Raw genomic sequence first — 17,412 nt, forward strand, 5'->3', positions numbered from 1 at the left:
ATAAACTTTTTATTTTTTTTAATAACTTTTTCACTTTTAAACTAAAATAGACAATTCCCAAACGAGGCCTAAGTGTCGCCTATTAAATTCAAATTTACACTATTGCTTTGTTTGGCATATAGGGTTTTGGCTAAAATAGCCATAAAAAGATAAAATAGACTTTTTAACTCAATAAGACAAAATATCACATCCAAATCATAATCATTTTATTTTTTATCTCACAAAAGTCAAAAAAGCTTAAAAAAAATTATCCTAAACGAAATTTTTTAACCCCAAATTAAAATAGTTAAAAAAATAAAAAGTCAAAAAGCCAACCCTATTTATATACTGAGGTATCTTTTGCTAGGGTTCTAAACAAAATGAATAGTAGCAGGTGACTCATGATTTGATTGTTGGAGGGCTAAAAAAAATATAGGAAAATAAGTGAAGTTAAAGAAATGGATTTCCATGAAATTAACAATTGTAATTTTTCATGATATTAATTGAAAATAGATAAATTCTTATTTTTTTGTTAAATATTTGATGTAACAGTTATGTTACATGATAGCATCACTAATCAATGGGAGTTTTTACATTGTAATAGTGAGAAATAATAATTGGGCTAATAAAAGACAAAAATTGTCTACTTAATTTCATTTGTAAAGTGAATAATATAATTAAAAATATATTTTAGAACACAATATGTTAGGGAATTGTTATGGTGTGCACTCTTTAAAAGGTGCATATCGTATACATGTTATCACAATATATATTGCATAATTATAACAAATTGCAACTTCTTTCACCAAAATAGTTCTATTGGCTTATTTTTCCTACGAAAGAAAATACCATAAATGCGAGCATACCAGTAAGGATTAAAAAATCCTTACAGATTAAATTCAAGACAATTATCAAGCGATTGTATTGACAATTCTTTTGCCTCAATGAAGAAGACTTCAAAATTGCCAAGTGTAGAGAAAAGAAAAATTAACAGAAGAAAGAGGGAGACGGAGAAAGATGATTGAGTGAACAATTGGGATGATTGAGTGAACAATCGAAGTAACAATTAATTACCTTTACTCATATATTTTGAAAAGGAAGTGCATAAAATTACCTCTATTTCTATGCTTCAAAAAAAAAGTGTTAAAAATAAAGTGCAGGAAATATAAATGAGAAGAAAAAATAGAAATCAATTATCTTTGATTTGAGTTGTGGGTCTTTACAATATAACCATGAATGGCTATTGAGAGGGAGATTTGTACTGAACCTTGTGGCCGAGCTACATCAACACGGAGTGTGGTGTTGGGCTATGTGAGGAAAGCCGAAGACGCATCGTTGGGCCGACCTAAGGTTGTCCGAGATGTGTTTGGCTGAGTTGGACTCACACAGGGTGTTGTGTCGGCCAAACCCAACTGAACTGTCTCATATCGACGGGCAGAACTGCCCCGGCATTGAGGTCCAATGGAGTGGAGCCGCATGACGACCGAACTGTGGACCGCTCAGGCTATTATCACTGAGGCAGACGGTCCGTGGGATCGCAGCTTGTAGCCAAAATGTCATACAACGCACCTACCTACAGTCGGTCCCAGACTATTCGGGCTTTGGCCCAGCATACTACCACTAGTAGACCGGTTTGAATTAGCCCGACATCAAGGGGGTCGACTTAATGTCAATGACTCGTAAGTAATAACCCGATCGAGTACTCTATGTGGACCAATAAAGAGAAGAGAGAAATCCACTCATAGTATGCGTCAATATCATTTGGCCGTGTGACAAGCACTGGTTGGAGGTTTTGGTCTCTATACGTGTAAGAAATGTAGAAGAGAGCGCAGCTACCTGTCCAAAGGAGGACAGCAGAGATAGTGCACCCACAATCTTTGAGGCTATATGGCCAGCCTTGAAAACAAGGAGCATACAAACATTGGAGGTAAGCAATTTTGTGCAACTCTCTCTCTCTCTCTCTACAGTGCTCTTTGCCTTCTCTCTTCTCCTAACAAGCTAACTTGACAGTCGAAGGGGTTTTCCGACAAACCCACCAGCCGGGTAGCTCACCTTTGTTTCGTTTACAGTATGACAAAGTTCTAACGGAGTGCGACGAGTTTAGAAGCAAGGAGGTACGGAGCGGGGCGAATATTTCTTTTCCGTACAATTGGCGCCGTCTGTGGGAAGTTCTTTGACAGACAAACCTTTCTCTACAAGATTTTTTTAACTGTTTTTCATGGCGAACATCGACGAAACACTGCTGTCCATTGTCGACGGCATCACTTTAGAGTCAGTCTGGAGACGAGATGGCCCTCCCGCCATTCCGATAATGGCAGGAATGGAGACCTCCTCTAAAGGGCTACCTAGAGACGCGTGAGGAGCACTGATCATTCTCAGAGTCTTGAGAGGTGTCGGCGACGAGGAGAATCGCATGCTCAGCACCTAGAGCACAAACTCAAAGACCAGGACGCCCTTATTCAGAAGATGGCGGTTGAGATGGAAACGTTGAAACGACAAATCAAAGGGAAGGGTGTTGCTGAAGTGGGAAACCACAGTGAGCGCACCCAACCCTATCACTCAAGCAGGCAGCACCAATGAGAGACACCCTCCCTTTTTATCCCCAGGAGCTACGGCGTTAGCAATTCCAACCCACCGATAGAGAGATCATGTACGTGCGATAGTAGCTACCGTCCTTGGCATCCGTCGACAACGTCGAGATACTCTTACTCCGCCCATTTGGAGGACATGAAAGACGTCTTAGAGGAACGCGCACGCCACAGGGAGGCCCAAAGAGTGCCGGTGCTGCAAAGGCTGAGTTCCAGAATCCGTTGCAGTGAGAAGGTGGCCATGCCGCCACCAAGAATGGAGATTCCAGCACCGATGGACAGAGACTTAGCAAGACTCACCGCTACCCCACTGTCTCTAGAGATTGAAAGCATGCCCCTCCCCGCCTGATTACATCAACCCAAGTTCACATTATACGATGGAAAAACAGATCCATACATACACGTTAATCATTACCGGCAAGTAATGGCAGGCCATTAGCGCAATGATGCCTTAATGTGTCTCATATTTCCAACAAGTTTGGGAGAGTTAGGCCTAAAGTGGTTCGAAAGGCTCCCAAAGGGGAGTATCGAGGGGTGGCAACAGCTAGCAGAAGCCTTTGTCACTAGATTCAAGACCAATACTTGAACACCGAAAGAGATCGACCACCTCCTGGGTGTCAAGATGGAGTTAGGCAGTCCATTGAAGGCATACAACGCCAAGTATTGGGAGACCTACAATGAGATCCTCAATTGCCCCACCAACTTGGCAATCCAATACAAGCGAGGTCAACCAGTAGAACATAGACTGCGAGACTCGCTCACGATACACCAGCCCACAACCATGGAATCATTGATACAGCAGATCAATGAGCACATTCTAGTTGAAGATGATGCCGCCACTGCCACCATAACCGAAAAGGCAAGTCCAGTTGGGGTGGACAAACGAGTGGTTGGGAAGGTTCACTTGGTAGGGCAAGAGGATAACCGCCCTAGTAACCGAGCGAGAGAGCAACATCGCGGAACTGGCTGCAATGACAAAAATAGAGGCCGCAAAAATAACCACGTTAACGCTCCACGTAACGAGGAGGAAGATACCAAGAGAAAGTTGAAGGTGCGGACCGGTATCACAACGGTCTTCTAAATCCTAATTTATCGCATCCTCAACGAGATTAGAGGCGAGCCATATGTCCGATGGCCAGCAAAATTGGGGGATGCGTAAAGGGGCTACAACTCAAGATACCGCTGCACTTTCCATGAAGAAAGGGGCACCAAACGGAGGATTGCATGCCATTGAAGCAGCACTTGGAAGAGCTAGTCGCGGCAGGGCACTTAGACCAGTATATCGATAGTGGAATGAGGGTCGCCCCACAAAGACTAGCCGAGCCAAATGGGCTAGCCATGCTGAATGCTGCATCCCAAGGAGTCATAAATGTTATTCACGGTATCATCGAGCTAGCGCGAGTATGCAAGCTCAGGGGGATGATCAAGAAGGTCGAGCACATGAGGGAAGTGCTCTCCGTCAAGCTCACCGTGAAAAAGGGGAAGACTGAAATCAGAGACATCATGACTTTTTCAAGCAAGGACTTAGACAGAATTCAAACCCCTCACAATAACACCTTGGTTGCGACACTTCGCGTCGAGGACTTTGACATTAAGAGAATACTGATCGACCAGAGAAGTTCAGTCGAGATCATGTACTACGATGCATTTAAGTAGATGAAGTTGGAGGACAAGGACTTGGCCCCAGCAACGTCTCCTCTGGTTGGCTTCAACACTCAACCAAAATGGCCGATCAGAAAGATCATATTGCCAGTTGAGGCTGGGTCGGTCACAAAATAGGTGGAATTTTAGGTACTAAAGGTCTTGTCGACCTACAATCTAATCTTGGAGAGTGGTTGGTTACATACCATGTGTAGACACCCCATTTTTTACCGTCCTCAAGACTTGGACGTCACCGTTTGAACACTCGGTGATCATCCTTGTTTGTGTTCGTCTTGAGTTCCCGGAGGTCTAGGCCATATGTCTTGCCTCAAGACCTCTCGACTTGACTGTTTTCTGTTTGGTTTTGCACCAAACACTTGTGTTTTGCTTTTGAGGGGCAGGGAATGGCTTGTTGGCCACCCCCACACCACACCGGCCATGGCTTGAGGCCACCGACCATGTTTTGTTGCTACCGACCATTGGTGATGGCCGGCCGGCAATCTTTGTGGTCGGCCGACCATTGTTTTGGTCAATTTGTCATTTTTGGCTGGCCGACCACTGTTCATCTACTTTTGGCAGATATTTTGTGCCAGCTGTGCTAGTCGGCACCCACTTTGCACCCCCTCCATACATGTGTATGGAGGGATTTCACTCTTGCTTAGCTTATTTTGTAAGCTTTGCAAGAGTGAAGCTCTATAAAGAGAAGGCTTCTCCCCCCTCCTCTAGGGTTACAAAAAAAAGCTCTAGAGCTCTAGTTCTAGGGTTAGCATAGTGTATCTATTCTATCTCTATTTCTCCCTCTCTTTTGCTCTAAGTGTGTGTTTGTCCTTAGTTTTGCACTAGAACACCTACCATTACACCTTACCTTGATTGCTGAGGCATTAGGGGGCTGTCCTTGAAGTTCTTGAGCTATTTTGGAGCTAAGAAAGCTGGTGGAGTGATCCTTGTGAAGAAGGTCTTCAAGGGTGAGATTCTTGCCCTTTTTACCCCATTTTTACATAGTCTTTTTGCCTACCTTGCTTGTTGTTTCAATATTAGTGTATAACATATAAAAGTCTTGTTTTTACTTGTTTAAAATAGTTGTTTGAGGTTTCTTTGAGCTTTGGGGTTGTTTGACCCCTCTTAGGCCTTGTTAGGCCCTATTTTTCTGCTATTTTGGTGAGCTCCGGGACCACTTTCTTTGGGCCTTCTCACCACTAAAATCTTGAGGGATTTTAGTGGTGAGGATGGTGTCTTAAGGTCCTGAGGAGGAAAGGGCCATCCCCTCTCCTTGTTGCCTTCAAAAAGTGCCATGTTTGCCTCATGTGTGAGCACCATTTTTAAGTTCATGTTGGCCATGTCTTAATTGTTATTTATGCTTATTTTGTTATGATATAGCACTTTTTTTACTTGGTTTAGACACACCATGCTTGCCTTGCATACATGTCTTGTAATGCCATGATTTGCCTTAACATGTACATAGCATTTAGACTACCATGCTCATGTGTTTTGGCCTAGCTTTGTGGAGCTTTTATGCTTGTTTTAGTGTGCTTGAGGTCTGTTTTTAGTCATTCGGATCGTCCATGCTTCGCTTTGTATAGCTACCATGTAATCCCTCTTGTATGCCTTGAGCATTGACCCCTCTAGCATGTCATCCTTGCTTTGTTTCAGTGGTTTGGAACCACTTGCCATGCCATTTCAGTCCTACTGGTGTGCTTGTATGCTTGCATTTGATGCTTCTTTAATGCTTTGAAAGGGTGTTGTCCTATGCTCCATGTTTGGACATTTGTGTATGCTTCCATGTGTAGGTCATTTAGATGCCATCTAAGTGGTTCTTGAGGTTCATTTTGACATGCTAAAACTCTAATTTTAGTTGTTTAAATCATGCCACGTTTGGTCTTGCTAAGTGTAGTTCAATGCCTCTTTGGCGAGTCTTAGGCTTTAGGCTTGGTTGCATGATATGCTTGCTTTGCTTGGTTGGTTTGGAACCTCTTATAGCATGATTCTCAGAGCTTAATATGCATGCCATTAGTCCATGTTTGTCCCTTTTAAGTGTGCTTAAAAATTGCTTCATCATGCTTAAGTATTGAACCATGTATCCATGCATGCTTGTATGTGCATTTGGACCCATTTCTTTAGCATTGGCCACTGTTTTGGGCTTGTTTGAGGGCTGCCTATATTAGTTTAAGACCATCCTTCGCATGTGCTGCATGCTTGCCTTATATGTTGTTGCATATTTGGCCTTGTTCCATGCTTATTACATTACACATTTGCATGCTTAGGTTGTAATGCATTTGGCATGCATTGTACTTAACATGTTGTCCATGTTGCATCTTGCATGCTTGCATGGTTAAGATTATACTTTACATGTTTGCTAGCTTGTATACTTGCCCACGCGCTCATGTTGCATACTAGCTCACATGCCATGGTTGCATCGCATTGAGCATGCATGCTTCGCCTCTTGAATTGAGCATGATAGAGGTTGGGCTTTATGTGTTTATTTGGTTTGCATTGCATTTGAAATCAAAATGTAAAACTCGGCCTCTTTGGCCATTACGCATTGAAATGCACGATTGGTGGTCCGAGGGTCGAGTACCAAACTCCTTTGAGTCATAAACATGATAAGGAGTGTGGTTGGTGCAAACATTGCTTGAAATGTATTGCCATGCCATGTTTTGCCCTCTGCTGCTGTCAAAACAGGTTTCTGCATGAAGCTTTGGCCGGTCGACCACATACAGTGCTAATCGACCAATTATGGATGGCCGATAGCTCCATGGATGGTCGATGACCAACCCGCCATGGCCGGTGATGATTCCTCATAGCCGGTAGCATTCCCCAGTGTTCATAAAGTGCTCCCTGGGACTTTTGCAATTTTCAAAGGAGCAGAGCAGGGAAAACAAAGGCAACTTGTGCATGGCATTGGATTTCCAGGCGAAGCCAATCCGAGCACGTGTGCATCCCTGTTCCCAAGGCCTTTTAATGTTTTCCTTAGCCTAATTGATTTGTTAATTAATTAGATGGTCTGTAAATTATTTAATTAGCTTGTAGGTTAATTAAAGTGTATTATTCTTTTGGTCCCTCCGAGCGAGGGAGAATTTGTAATAAATGTGGGTGCGTGGGTGCCTGTCTTCCAACCCCCACTTCTTTCTCCCTTTTACTTACCTGCTTTGATGGTTAGTATTAGGACATGTTTAATTTAGCATCCTTATGCTATGCATGCGTGCATCCATTCATTTGTATTGCATGCACCGGGCTCGGCGCATCATACTAACTGCATAGTATTTCAAATCTAACTTGAATACGTGTTACTTGTTGCATTCCACATGCCACTCTTAGATTAGCCGAGCCTATTCTAATGACATTCTGCATGCGATGCATTAGCCATTTGTTAAACTTGGAATAGGATCATGCATGATTACTAACTAGTTCATTGTTTTGGCACGGAGTACAATGTAAGTACTTATGCTTTAGCATCTCGCATGAGTGTGAATGTTAACATGACAGCATGCTTACCATGTGGCTATGTGCTTATGTGATATTACTGCCTGAATGCCTATGGGTGAAGGTTGGATTGTTTGAGTTGGAACAACTCATTGAAATTCGTGTTTTAGCCTACTCGTGAGTAGCAGATTTCAAATCATTTCCAAACAAACGGATATGCGATGCTTTGTGTCAAATTAGGCGATCTAGTCTATACTTTTGTGTTGTGCGCATCACATAGTAAGATTAGGCTAATAATCAGAATAAGAACACATAACGTTTTCAAAACTAGATATCATGGTTAGTAGAGGCCGATTTTTGAATTGGGCGAGAGGGGGTGCTCATAGCTGACCTTCCCCAATCGTACCCAAGTTCCCGAGCTGAGGCAACTTTGGTGATGACGGACACGTGGACTTAGGCAACGAGTCAGGGTTTCCTAAATTCCCTGATAAAAAATATTTAGGTGGCGACTCTGTATCTGGCAAAGCAGTCCATGTTTGGCACTTCTTTCTAAAAATCTGTTTTCTCAAAACGATTTGCCAGATTTGGACTCTTTGGTTCAGATTTAGAACCGTGACAATTTGAGTCCGAACTATAGTGACCCACAAACGAATAGAACGGTTGGATCATCCTCCCGAGACGTTCGGGGGACGTCTACAGTTTCTGGCAACTCTACTAGGGAGTTAGAAAACTTGACTCGAACTCATGATATCTTCTTTTGACTACACTTATGTGTTTTTTTTTTTGCATTGCATGTGCATTGGTGCACCTAGGACACCGTGTTTGCCGTTTGCTATTCCTAAGCGGTTAGCCTGAGGCTGTGTGCCATAAGGTTGACCGGTTACGGGCTCTGCCAGTATGGGAACACAAACTCTGGTTTTACCGGGGCACCCTTTTGACCATTCGACCTAGTGCATATTCGGAATCTGTAGTGACCGTTTCAAACTAGGACAGGTTGCTTACCCGATATTAGGTTGTTTGAAACCGCTGCGTGCGTAGTGAAACCCTAGCTCCTGACAAAATAGGACAGGGAAACCCTACCCCAACATAGGGGTGTTTTGGCTCTTATTTACTTGCTATGTGCTTTTAGAGTGTATCTCTACAGGAAATGCGCATGTCAGTTTGCAAGTTCGAATACCAGGCCCGAGGGCACCAGTATCGGTATTCTGAGAATCAGTTATATCTGCGGGTATCAGACTTAGTTTTGGGGCAGTGATTTTGGGGAACAGTGATCAGTAGTAGAGTACAGTTATTCAGCTATGCTTGTGTCTGTTCTGATTGGGTTGAAACGCTGCATGTTTTCTCTTTCAGTTCAGAGAGTTAGTTCAGAATAGCCAGTGTTCTCCTTTGCTGAGGCAAGACAGATATCAGATCCGTCAGTCACCGTTCAAGTTCAGTAGACTTATGATGACCCAAAGTTCAGAGGAAATTATGGTTATGGCAGCCGCATTGACCAAGGAATCATCTTGCAGGATGAGACCAATGTCGATGTACCGCATCCACCCAAGTCGCCCGTTGTGCACCCGATCTGGACGCCCCAGTTGTTTCAAGCTCGTGAGCCCACCACGTTTGAATTGATGGGAATGATCGGCAACCTCCAGAGATCTGTGGCCGATCTGGCCTACGGAATGTCAGCTCCACCACCAAATGCACCATATGCCCGGAATTTCATACCACAAGAACCCCTGCTACTAGGACAAATTATGATCGAGCTCAGCCAGCCTGAGGCTGTCCCAAGCTATGGTAATGACATGTCAACAACAACCAGGTTCTACTCTGATATAGCAACCCAAACCCTCGATCAGGCTGAGGCTAGAGGTAAGAATAAAGTAGGAACAGATGCTGATCCCGTTGAACAACTGCTGTAGGCAGTCGAGGCTTTGAAAGCCGGGGGGATGAATAAGCAACAAGTATTCGCAGTCATGACTAAAGCTGTGGATGATGCTTTCCCCACTCCAGCCGAGGGCAATTCAAGCCAGGCGAAACATCGGGATAGGCCCCGTCATGCCAAAACAGTTCTTTCTGCTCCCAACCCTGCACCAAGGAAAGATCAGAAAGCCAAGGCAGTACCTGCCGACCCTTTCGCTAGTGCGCCTAGCAAGAACCCTCAAACTTCGAAGTACCTGCCTCAAGGGCGCAAAGTTTTTCATGCCCTTTACATGCCTTTGTCTAGGGCATTACAAATTTTGGCTAAAAAGGGGCATCTTAAACCCCTCGAACCTCGACCTCTCCCAAAGAATCTCCCTCTTACACATGATGCTGTCTTGTACTGCGCATACCACCAGCAAACCGGTCACAGCACCGACGGTTGTTTCCGCCTTTGCCACGAAGTGCAAGATTTGATCAACAATAAGGTCATCCTCCCACCTACCTCAGCAAAGTCTGTCACCACTGAGTTGTTGGACTTCGAGAATACTACAAGTATGTGATTAGGGGTTGGACCACCTGCGGGCGGCGCTCGGTGTATTTCAGATATGGTGTTTGGCACGCACTGTTGGGAGCATTTGCGAATGCAGTTTTGTAACTTCTGGCTTGGGTTTTGAGTCAGTTCTTTGTTTTTGTTTTGAATCTGTCTCATTGTCTTGAGTTAGTCTTTTTGCTCAAAGGTCTGTCTTGTTGTATCGAGTCAGTCCCATTGTATAGAATGTCAGGTGATTCCGGAGTTGTTGCCTCGAACACCATTTTGTTCTGTAATTATCTTTTTACTTTCCTTTTGAGTCTGTCTCTGCTGTAGAGCCAGTTGCAACCAGGGAAATCTGAATGAAACGGCTGCGGCTATCATGTTTTCCGTGTTTATTACTACCTTGAGCTAGTTGTGCCAGAGGATTTGAATGAAACGGCAGAGCATCTCACTTACTCTTCTGCACCCCAAATTCATTGCATTGACCTAAGTTTTTTCAAAACTTTTTGAACACTACGATGATGAAAACAAAGAGGAAAGAATTCCTCAGGTTTTTCAAACTTTGATCAAATTGAGAGAAAGAGAGGCACGCTAAGCCCTTAATGATTGAAATCATGTTTGTTAACGTGAGTACTGAGAAGGACCCTGGCTTGATCTAGATTGGTTCCGCACTATCTTCAGCGCAAGCGATTTGTCGCTTTCTTAAAAACTTTCAAAAACAAAATGTTTTGCGCAATCTTGCGAAGACCTGTGTGGAATCGCTATTGAGATTGTGCAGCTTAGGATCGCTCTCAGCCTCGAGACTTGAGCCCTTGCTTTCAAACCTTGGACCTTGGATTCAGACTGTTCAACGATCAACCGCAATGCAAGGCCTGTGTGGCCAGATTCGAAGCAGTCCTCGAACAAGAGGCAAGAAAATCAGATCAAAGAAGATCAGACGTCATCAGAAAAAGCTTGCAAAGCTAAATCACAAGCGCCCCTCGAACTAGGGGCAAAAATATCCGATGTGCTCGAAGAGCCGAAGATGGATCTTTCTGTAAATCAATACAACAGCCACTCTCCTAAATACGGATGGCTTCAAAACCCTAAAACCATTTGGTATGGACTTGTTACACTTTTACCCTTGAGAGGCTCGCTAGGTCGAAAACCCAGAAAGGCGACCCAGGCAAAAATTAGAGCAAGAAAAATAAGAAAAATACAAAAAAGAAAAATATAAAAAAAAATGAAAATAAAGAAAATGAAAAGAAAAGAATTGAAAAGAAAAGAATAACAAAGCTCGCAAGGTTGAAAACCCAGAAAGGGCGGCCTTGGCAAAAGTTAGAGCGTAAAAGGAGAGGTTAATACCCGAGTGTACCTTAACCCGGAACTACATAAGGCTTGATTCCCATGTTTGGAATATGTAGGCAATTTCATCCTGAAGTCTAGCCCCACGCATTTTCAAAGTGACTGTGTCCATATATTTGTTTTGACAATCTTCGTCTTCTCTATATCCGAGAGTTCAGCTGCGATCATCACTAATGAGGACTGACTACAGTATGCTGCGGCATTATCCACACAAGAGGCAACTTTCCGTTGCCGTGAGTCGCCATCCAAACCAGGGGCAACTTTTCGTTGCCGTGCTGTGCCCTTTAGAATAAGGGGCAATTTTCCATTGCCTCCGATCCGAGGTTGTGCATCTCGAAAGTAGGTTCCGTGCTCGTTGAGCAGTGGTCCTTTGCAAAAACGGTTTTTGAGAATTTTTACTGAGGTTGACTATTCTCTCGAAAATTATTCCATCTTTTCCAAAATTGGACCATTTTCTTGGACCCAAAAACGGAAATTTTCAGTGCTCATGGCCTAACTTGCATGATTTTAAATCAGAAAATCGAACAAGTATGTTAATCTAACTCTCATTTTGGTTAAAATTTGTTTCAGTAGAAAACCAAAAACAAAAATGGTCAAAATGATGAACTAGGGGCACAGTTGAGTCAGGCTTCCTGTCTTTCCCCCATCACCAGCATACTTGCCAGAAAGGGCACAACTGGAGCTGTCTGTAAAGGGCTGAAAACTCTCTCACCCTCCGAGCAACGAGGTATCAAGCCAAGTGCGAAGCACGAGTCGGAATGGATCAAGATACTCCACTCCCTCATCCGGAGCATTGACTAGACGTCACAAAAAGAAGTAGCTGTGAGCTAACAGTGTTGGGCATGAACCCACAACCTCTTGTTTATCCATCAACCACCCAGGGGAGGGATAAAAAAATGAGAGATTGAAGAACAGAGAGATGTGCGTTGAGAGAAAAAGTGAGAAAAGAGATTTTTCAAAAAAACAGAGCCTGAGAGCCGAGTGATGTGAGAATCATAAATAAGAAATGGTGGGAAATGCTACCCGAAGAAACTGGCTCCTCGCAAACTATGAGGTTTCTTGTCTTTTATAACACGTCTGTGTGTCATGTCTTTTGTTTTGACTGTCTCGATTCTTGTCTTGAGTCGTCTCGAGTGTTACTCGATTTGTTTAGGTTGAGTGCCTTTTTGTCTTCTCTGTTGAGTCGTTTTCGCTGTGTTCAGTCGTAGGCTCAACACCCAGTTGAAAACCCTCTTTTCAAATCGTTTTGTGCTTAGGGTGCTGTGTCATTCTCCACATTTGTGCAAAACAGATTTGTTTCTTTTGTAAAAACTACAGGGGTTCGACCCCCCGGTCACTTGAAAACAGTGAACTTCCCATCTCTTCAAGAGTCAATTGTTTGTTCAGAATGGACCGTGTGCAAATAAACAGAATACTGTGTTATGGGCTGTGAGTTCAGAATGAACAGTTTTCAGAACAAGTAGTGCGTTGTATGAACTATGTGTATAGGCTGTGTGCCGAGTAAACCAAGTACTGTGTTACGAGCCGAGTGTTCAGAATGAGCAGTTTTGTTGTATGAGTCATTTTGTCGTTGGCCGGTTCCTCGTTTGATTATTACGATGCAAGTGTTTGATTTTTAGACAAGAGATCAATCTTATTTACATTGAGGTGTAATATGATGCAATGCGATGCAGTGTATGAAATGTATCAATGTAACACTTTTTCAGATAAAAAATTTGTGTCATTTCATCATCTTTTCAAGTACAAAGTTTTAGAGAAAACAAAAACCTGCCTACGGCAGTACAAGATACTCAAGCTACTAACAAAAAGAAAAGCAAAACAAAAAGAAGAAAAGCAGCAGAAATCTAGATCAGCATCAGTGGTCTCAGACCTAAAGGTCTGTCATCGTCCTCTTCCTAGACGAAGGCCCAGGAGCATCGTCATCAGCACCGTCATCTGAGTCTGAGCATCGTCATCAGCATCGTCATCAGCACGGTATCCCGGGGGCAAGTCGTAGAAACCGACTAGCTCATGATCAGCCAGAGGGGGACTAAAGGGGATCTGATACATCTCCTCACTCTGCCCTCTGCATGTCATCGTCGTGGGCAGTGCTGGCCAGCTAACCCCCCGTCCTCTCTGGGCCCCACTCCTACCACGAGCCCGAGCCATCTTAGGTGATAAAAATGTTTTCTCCTTTGCTTGGCCGCACTATGGAGGCCTACATTGACAACATGGTAGTAAAAAGTAAAGATGAATCCCAGTACCTCGTCGACTTAGCTGAGATGTTTGCCATACTCAAGCACCACAGATTGCGTTTGAACGCGTCCAAGTGTGTTTTCGGAGTAGGAACTGGAAAATTTCTAGGTTTCTTGGTCACCAACCGAGGAATTGAAGCCGACCCTTCACAGATCAGGGCAATCCAAGAGCCAGAGCGTTCAAATTCCACAAAGGACGTGCAACATCTTGCCAAAATAGAAGTCGCGTTGAACAGATTCATCGGCCGATTATCAGATCGTTGCAGGCCCTTTTTTAAGACTTTGAAAGCCAAGTTTTTCTGGGATGCAGAGTACGACCGCACTTTGACAGACTTAAAGGAATATCTCTCTTCTGCCCCTATCTTTGTCACTCCACAGCCAAGTGAGAAGCTCCATCCATACTTGGTTGTTTCTCAACATGCAATGAGCGTGGTGCTTGTCCGAGCTGAGGGAATTTAACTCCTCCCTATCTTCTATGTTAACAAAACACTGCTTCCAACCAAATACAGATATCTGCCGCTTGAAAAGTTGGCTCTAGCTCTCACGATGGCCTCCATGAAGTTAGCACACTATTTCCATGCCCACATGATAGTGATGCTAATCGAATTTCTACTCAAGGTGCTCTTTGAGAAGGCGAATTTCACAGGTAGAATTTTGAAGTGAGCAGTTGAGCTGGGGCAGTACGACATCAAGTTTCAACCACATACAGCCATCAAGGCTCAAGCCCTAGTTGACTTTGTGGCAGAATTTTCCCCTGGCACTCACCCTATCTGTCTCATCGATTTGGTGTATGAAACTGAGCAGAAAGAAATGGCTAGTGTGGATCTGGCGCAGCCTACAGTTTAAATACAACCAAAGGAGGGTAAGGTACAAGCGATAGAAAATCCTTAGCAAGTGGTACGGGATTCGGCCGACCTACCGATTGACAAGCTGAGTGACCATGCTAGAAAGCTGAATGCAAAGCCGACTTGTGCCTTGGACTTAAGAAATTCTCAGAACCCATCTGATTGCTGGAAATTGTTCGTTGGCGAGATATGGAAGCTATTTATCGACGGAGCCTCCAATAGGCACGGTGCCAGGCTAGGGGTTGTATTAACTTCGTCGGATGGACTAACCATTGAGCATGCCATCATGCTTGGGTTCTCAGCATCCAACAATGAGGCAGAGTATGAAGCCCCGCTCGCCGACCTGAAGAGTGCTCTGCGAATGAAAGCATCAGAGCTTATGGTATTTAGCGACTCCAAACTGGTGTTCAGTCAGGTCTCTGGAGAGTATGAGACCAAGGATGAAAGGATGGCCAAGTATCAAGCGTTCGTATGCGTTGAGATCAAAAAATTCACCGCCATAAGAATGGAGCAAATAGGCCGAGAGAAAAATGGTCAGGCGAACAAATTAGTCGGCATGGAATTTATGCAAATCTCCTTTCCCAATCCTCTCATGATCGAGTTTTTTCCTCGGCCCAACATTGAAGAACTAGAGGCATCTGAAGTGCTTTGTACCAAACTGGGAGCATCTTGGATAGATCCCATCATCACCTTCCTAAAAGATCGAGTCTTGCTCGCCGAAAAGAAAGAAGCCAACAAGATAAAGGCCAAGTCAAAGCAGTTTTGGCTCTCTCCATCTGGTGTTTTGTACAAAAAGTCCTTCACTAGGCTGTATTTGAAATGCGTCCACCCCAGTAAGGTTGAAGCTTTCCTCTTTGAAATTCACGAAGGCATGTGTGGTAGCCACATTGGGGGCAGATTGCTGGCATACCGAGCTATTTCTCAAGGCTATTGGTGGCCATATATGTAGGCTGATGCGCAAAAGTATGTTCGCAAATGCGAAAAATGTCAAAAATTTGCCCACCAGATCCACCAACCGACCAGAGAGTTGCTCCTCTTGGCGAGTCAGCGGCCATTTGCCCTATGGGGGCTAGACATTATGGGACTGCTCCCAATCGCTCCAGGAAATCGCAAATTTTTCATCGTTGTTACTGACTACTTCACCAAGTAGGTAGAGGCCGAGCCATTGGCAACCATCAAGGAGAAAGATGTAAAGAAGTTTGTCTGGCAGAATGTCATCACTCGCTTCGGCGTCCCCAAGGCGTTCATCTCGGATAATGGCACACAGTTTGATGGGAAACTCTTCCGCAAATTTTGCGAAGAATTAAAAATTGAATTCTACAATTCTATGCCGACCTACCCTCAATCGAATGGCCAGGCCAAGGCTTCAAATAAGACTATTCTGGATGGCTTGAAGAAAAGGCTTGAGAAAGCGAAAGGAAGGTGGACTGAGGAGCTACCCAATATGTTGTGGGCATACTGCACTACCCTAAGACGCTCAACAGAAGAAACCCCGTTTGCCCGGGCATATGGCATGGAGGCCGTCATACCTTTGGAGATTGGCATACTTACCATCCAATCTGAAAATTTTGAGCCTGACTTGAACGGTGAAACTATCGCCTTGGAATTGGACTTGGCTGAAGAAAGAAGGAAAAGGGCACTAATCCACATCGCGGCCTAACAACAGAGCTCTCCAAGAAGTACAACAAGACCGTGCATCCAAGACTATTCAAAGTAGGAGACTGGGTCTTGAGGAAAGTGATGGGCAATGCAGTGGTCCCTAGATAAGGCAAGATGGGAGCAAATTGAGAAGGACCATACAAGATAATTGGCCTGGCTGGCAAAAGGGTGTACCATCTGGAGGATTTGGACGGTAAAGCCATCCCAAGACCATAGAACCTAACCTCAAGCTGTTCTACTTTTGAAATGTAATCTTTCTGCCTTTTTATTCAAACTTAGCCTTTTGGCATTATATGTAATGTTTGTTGTGCAATGGAAAAATGCCACTACTTTCTCCTGTATTATATGTTTTTGTATTAAGGTGTTAAACTATTGAGCAATAGGGATAATTCAACCTTAGTTGCAGTGGTTCACCATATAGAAAGTTGTCAGGATAGGGCACAGGACCGAGCTGACTTCGCTTAGTCCGGTTGACTTTGCCTGCCGTACAAACAGTCAGTGTATCCCCGATTGTGATAACTCGTTGTGAGCTGATTTTGCTCACCTCCTTCGAGCTGATTTTGCTCACCTTACTAAACAATTGGTGTTCTGTCCAACTAGTGATTTGAAGACGAGCTGATTTCGCTCGTTACCCCGAGCTAATTTTTCTCACTAGGGTGAAAATTGATAACCTGCCCGACTCCTGATTTGAACCGAGCTAATATCTGTTCGATGGAACGTTATGCTTACCCATAGTAGAACTGGCTAAGTCCATTAAGTGAAATCATATTCATACTATCTGAGCTAAAATTAGCTCAGTAGCACACTTGCAATCTGCACAAATTTGAATAGACTGAGCTAACGTAGTTCAACCCGGGCTAATTTTGTCTGTCGCTCAAATAGTTGTTCTCCCCAACTGTGATTGCTTGTGCTGCGCTGAGTTTGCTCATTCATTCAAAAAGTTGATTTTATTCGCCTCAATAGAAAGTTAGCTTTCTAAACAACTTTTGATTTGAGACCGAGCTAACTTCGCTCATTACCTCCGAACTGATTCTGCTCGTTTTCCCCGAGCTGGGTTTGCTCGCCTGGAAATGAGTGCGATTTGTCCAACTCATGGAATGATTTTTCTCTCGCACTGAGCTAATATCAGTTCGGTTTATATGTATGTGCATTCACTAAGCTAAATCGAATAGCTGTATGTCAGCAATAGTTAAAGAAAACAGACAAATGCATTCGGCTAGCAAAAGGATGAGGATTTTCATTCATAATGAAACGTGCTTACA

The 17,412-nt window shown here is 43.8% G+C and overlaps 2 protein-coding genes across 2 annotated transcripts; both read left to right on the forward strand.

The window, feature by feature from the left end:
- Positions 1-3,791: 3,791 nt before the first annotated feature.
- Positions 3,792-4,223, forward strand: LOC145812759 (uncharacterized). Its single transcript, XM_082907926.1, has one exon. It carries the CDS (start codon positions 3,792-3,794, stop codon positions 4,221-4,223), a length of 432 nt encoding a protein of 143 aa, XP_082764052.1.
- Positions 4,224-14,777: 10,554 nt separating this feature from the next.
- Positions 14,778-16,151, forward strand: LOC145812762 (uncharacterized). The gene is made up of 2 exons (XM_082907941.1): positions 14,778-15,329; positions 15,642-16,151. The coding sequence occupies exons 1-2, from the start codon at positions 14,778-14,780 to the stop codon at positions 16,149-16,151; spliced, it is 1,062 nt and encodes a 353-aa protein (XP_082764067.1).
- Positions 16,152-17,412: the final 1,261 nt, after the last annotated feature.

The sequence above is a fragment of the Camellia sinensis genome, chromosome 2 (genome assembly GCF_055761805.1).
Source record: "Camellia sinensis isolate YWXY chromosome 2, ASM5576180v1, whole genome shotgun sequence".
Classification (NCBI taxonomy): Eukaryota; Viridiplantae; Streptophyta; class Magnoliopsida; order Ericales; family Theaceae; genus Camellia; species Camellia sinensis.

What these genes read in the sequence shown, in the direction of transcription:
- LOC145812759 (XM_082907926.1), top strand. Translation starts at nt 3,792, where the DNA reads ATGCCATTGAAGCAGCACTTGGAAGAGCTAGTCGCGGCAGGGCACTTA.
- LOC145812762 (XM_082907941.1), top strand. Translation starts at nt 14,778, where the DNA reads ATGCTTGGGTTCTCAGCATCCAACAATGAGGCAGAGTATGAAGCCCCG. An exon ending in AATGCGTCCACCCCAGTAAG is followed by an intron (nt 15,330 to 15,641) that starts GTTGAAGCTTTC and finishes TTCACCAAGTAG; the next exon opens with GTAGAGGCCGAGCCATTGGC.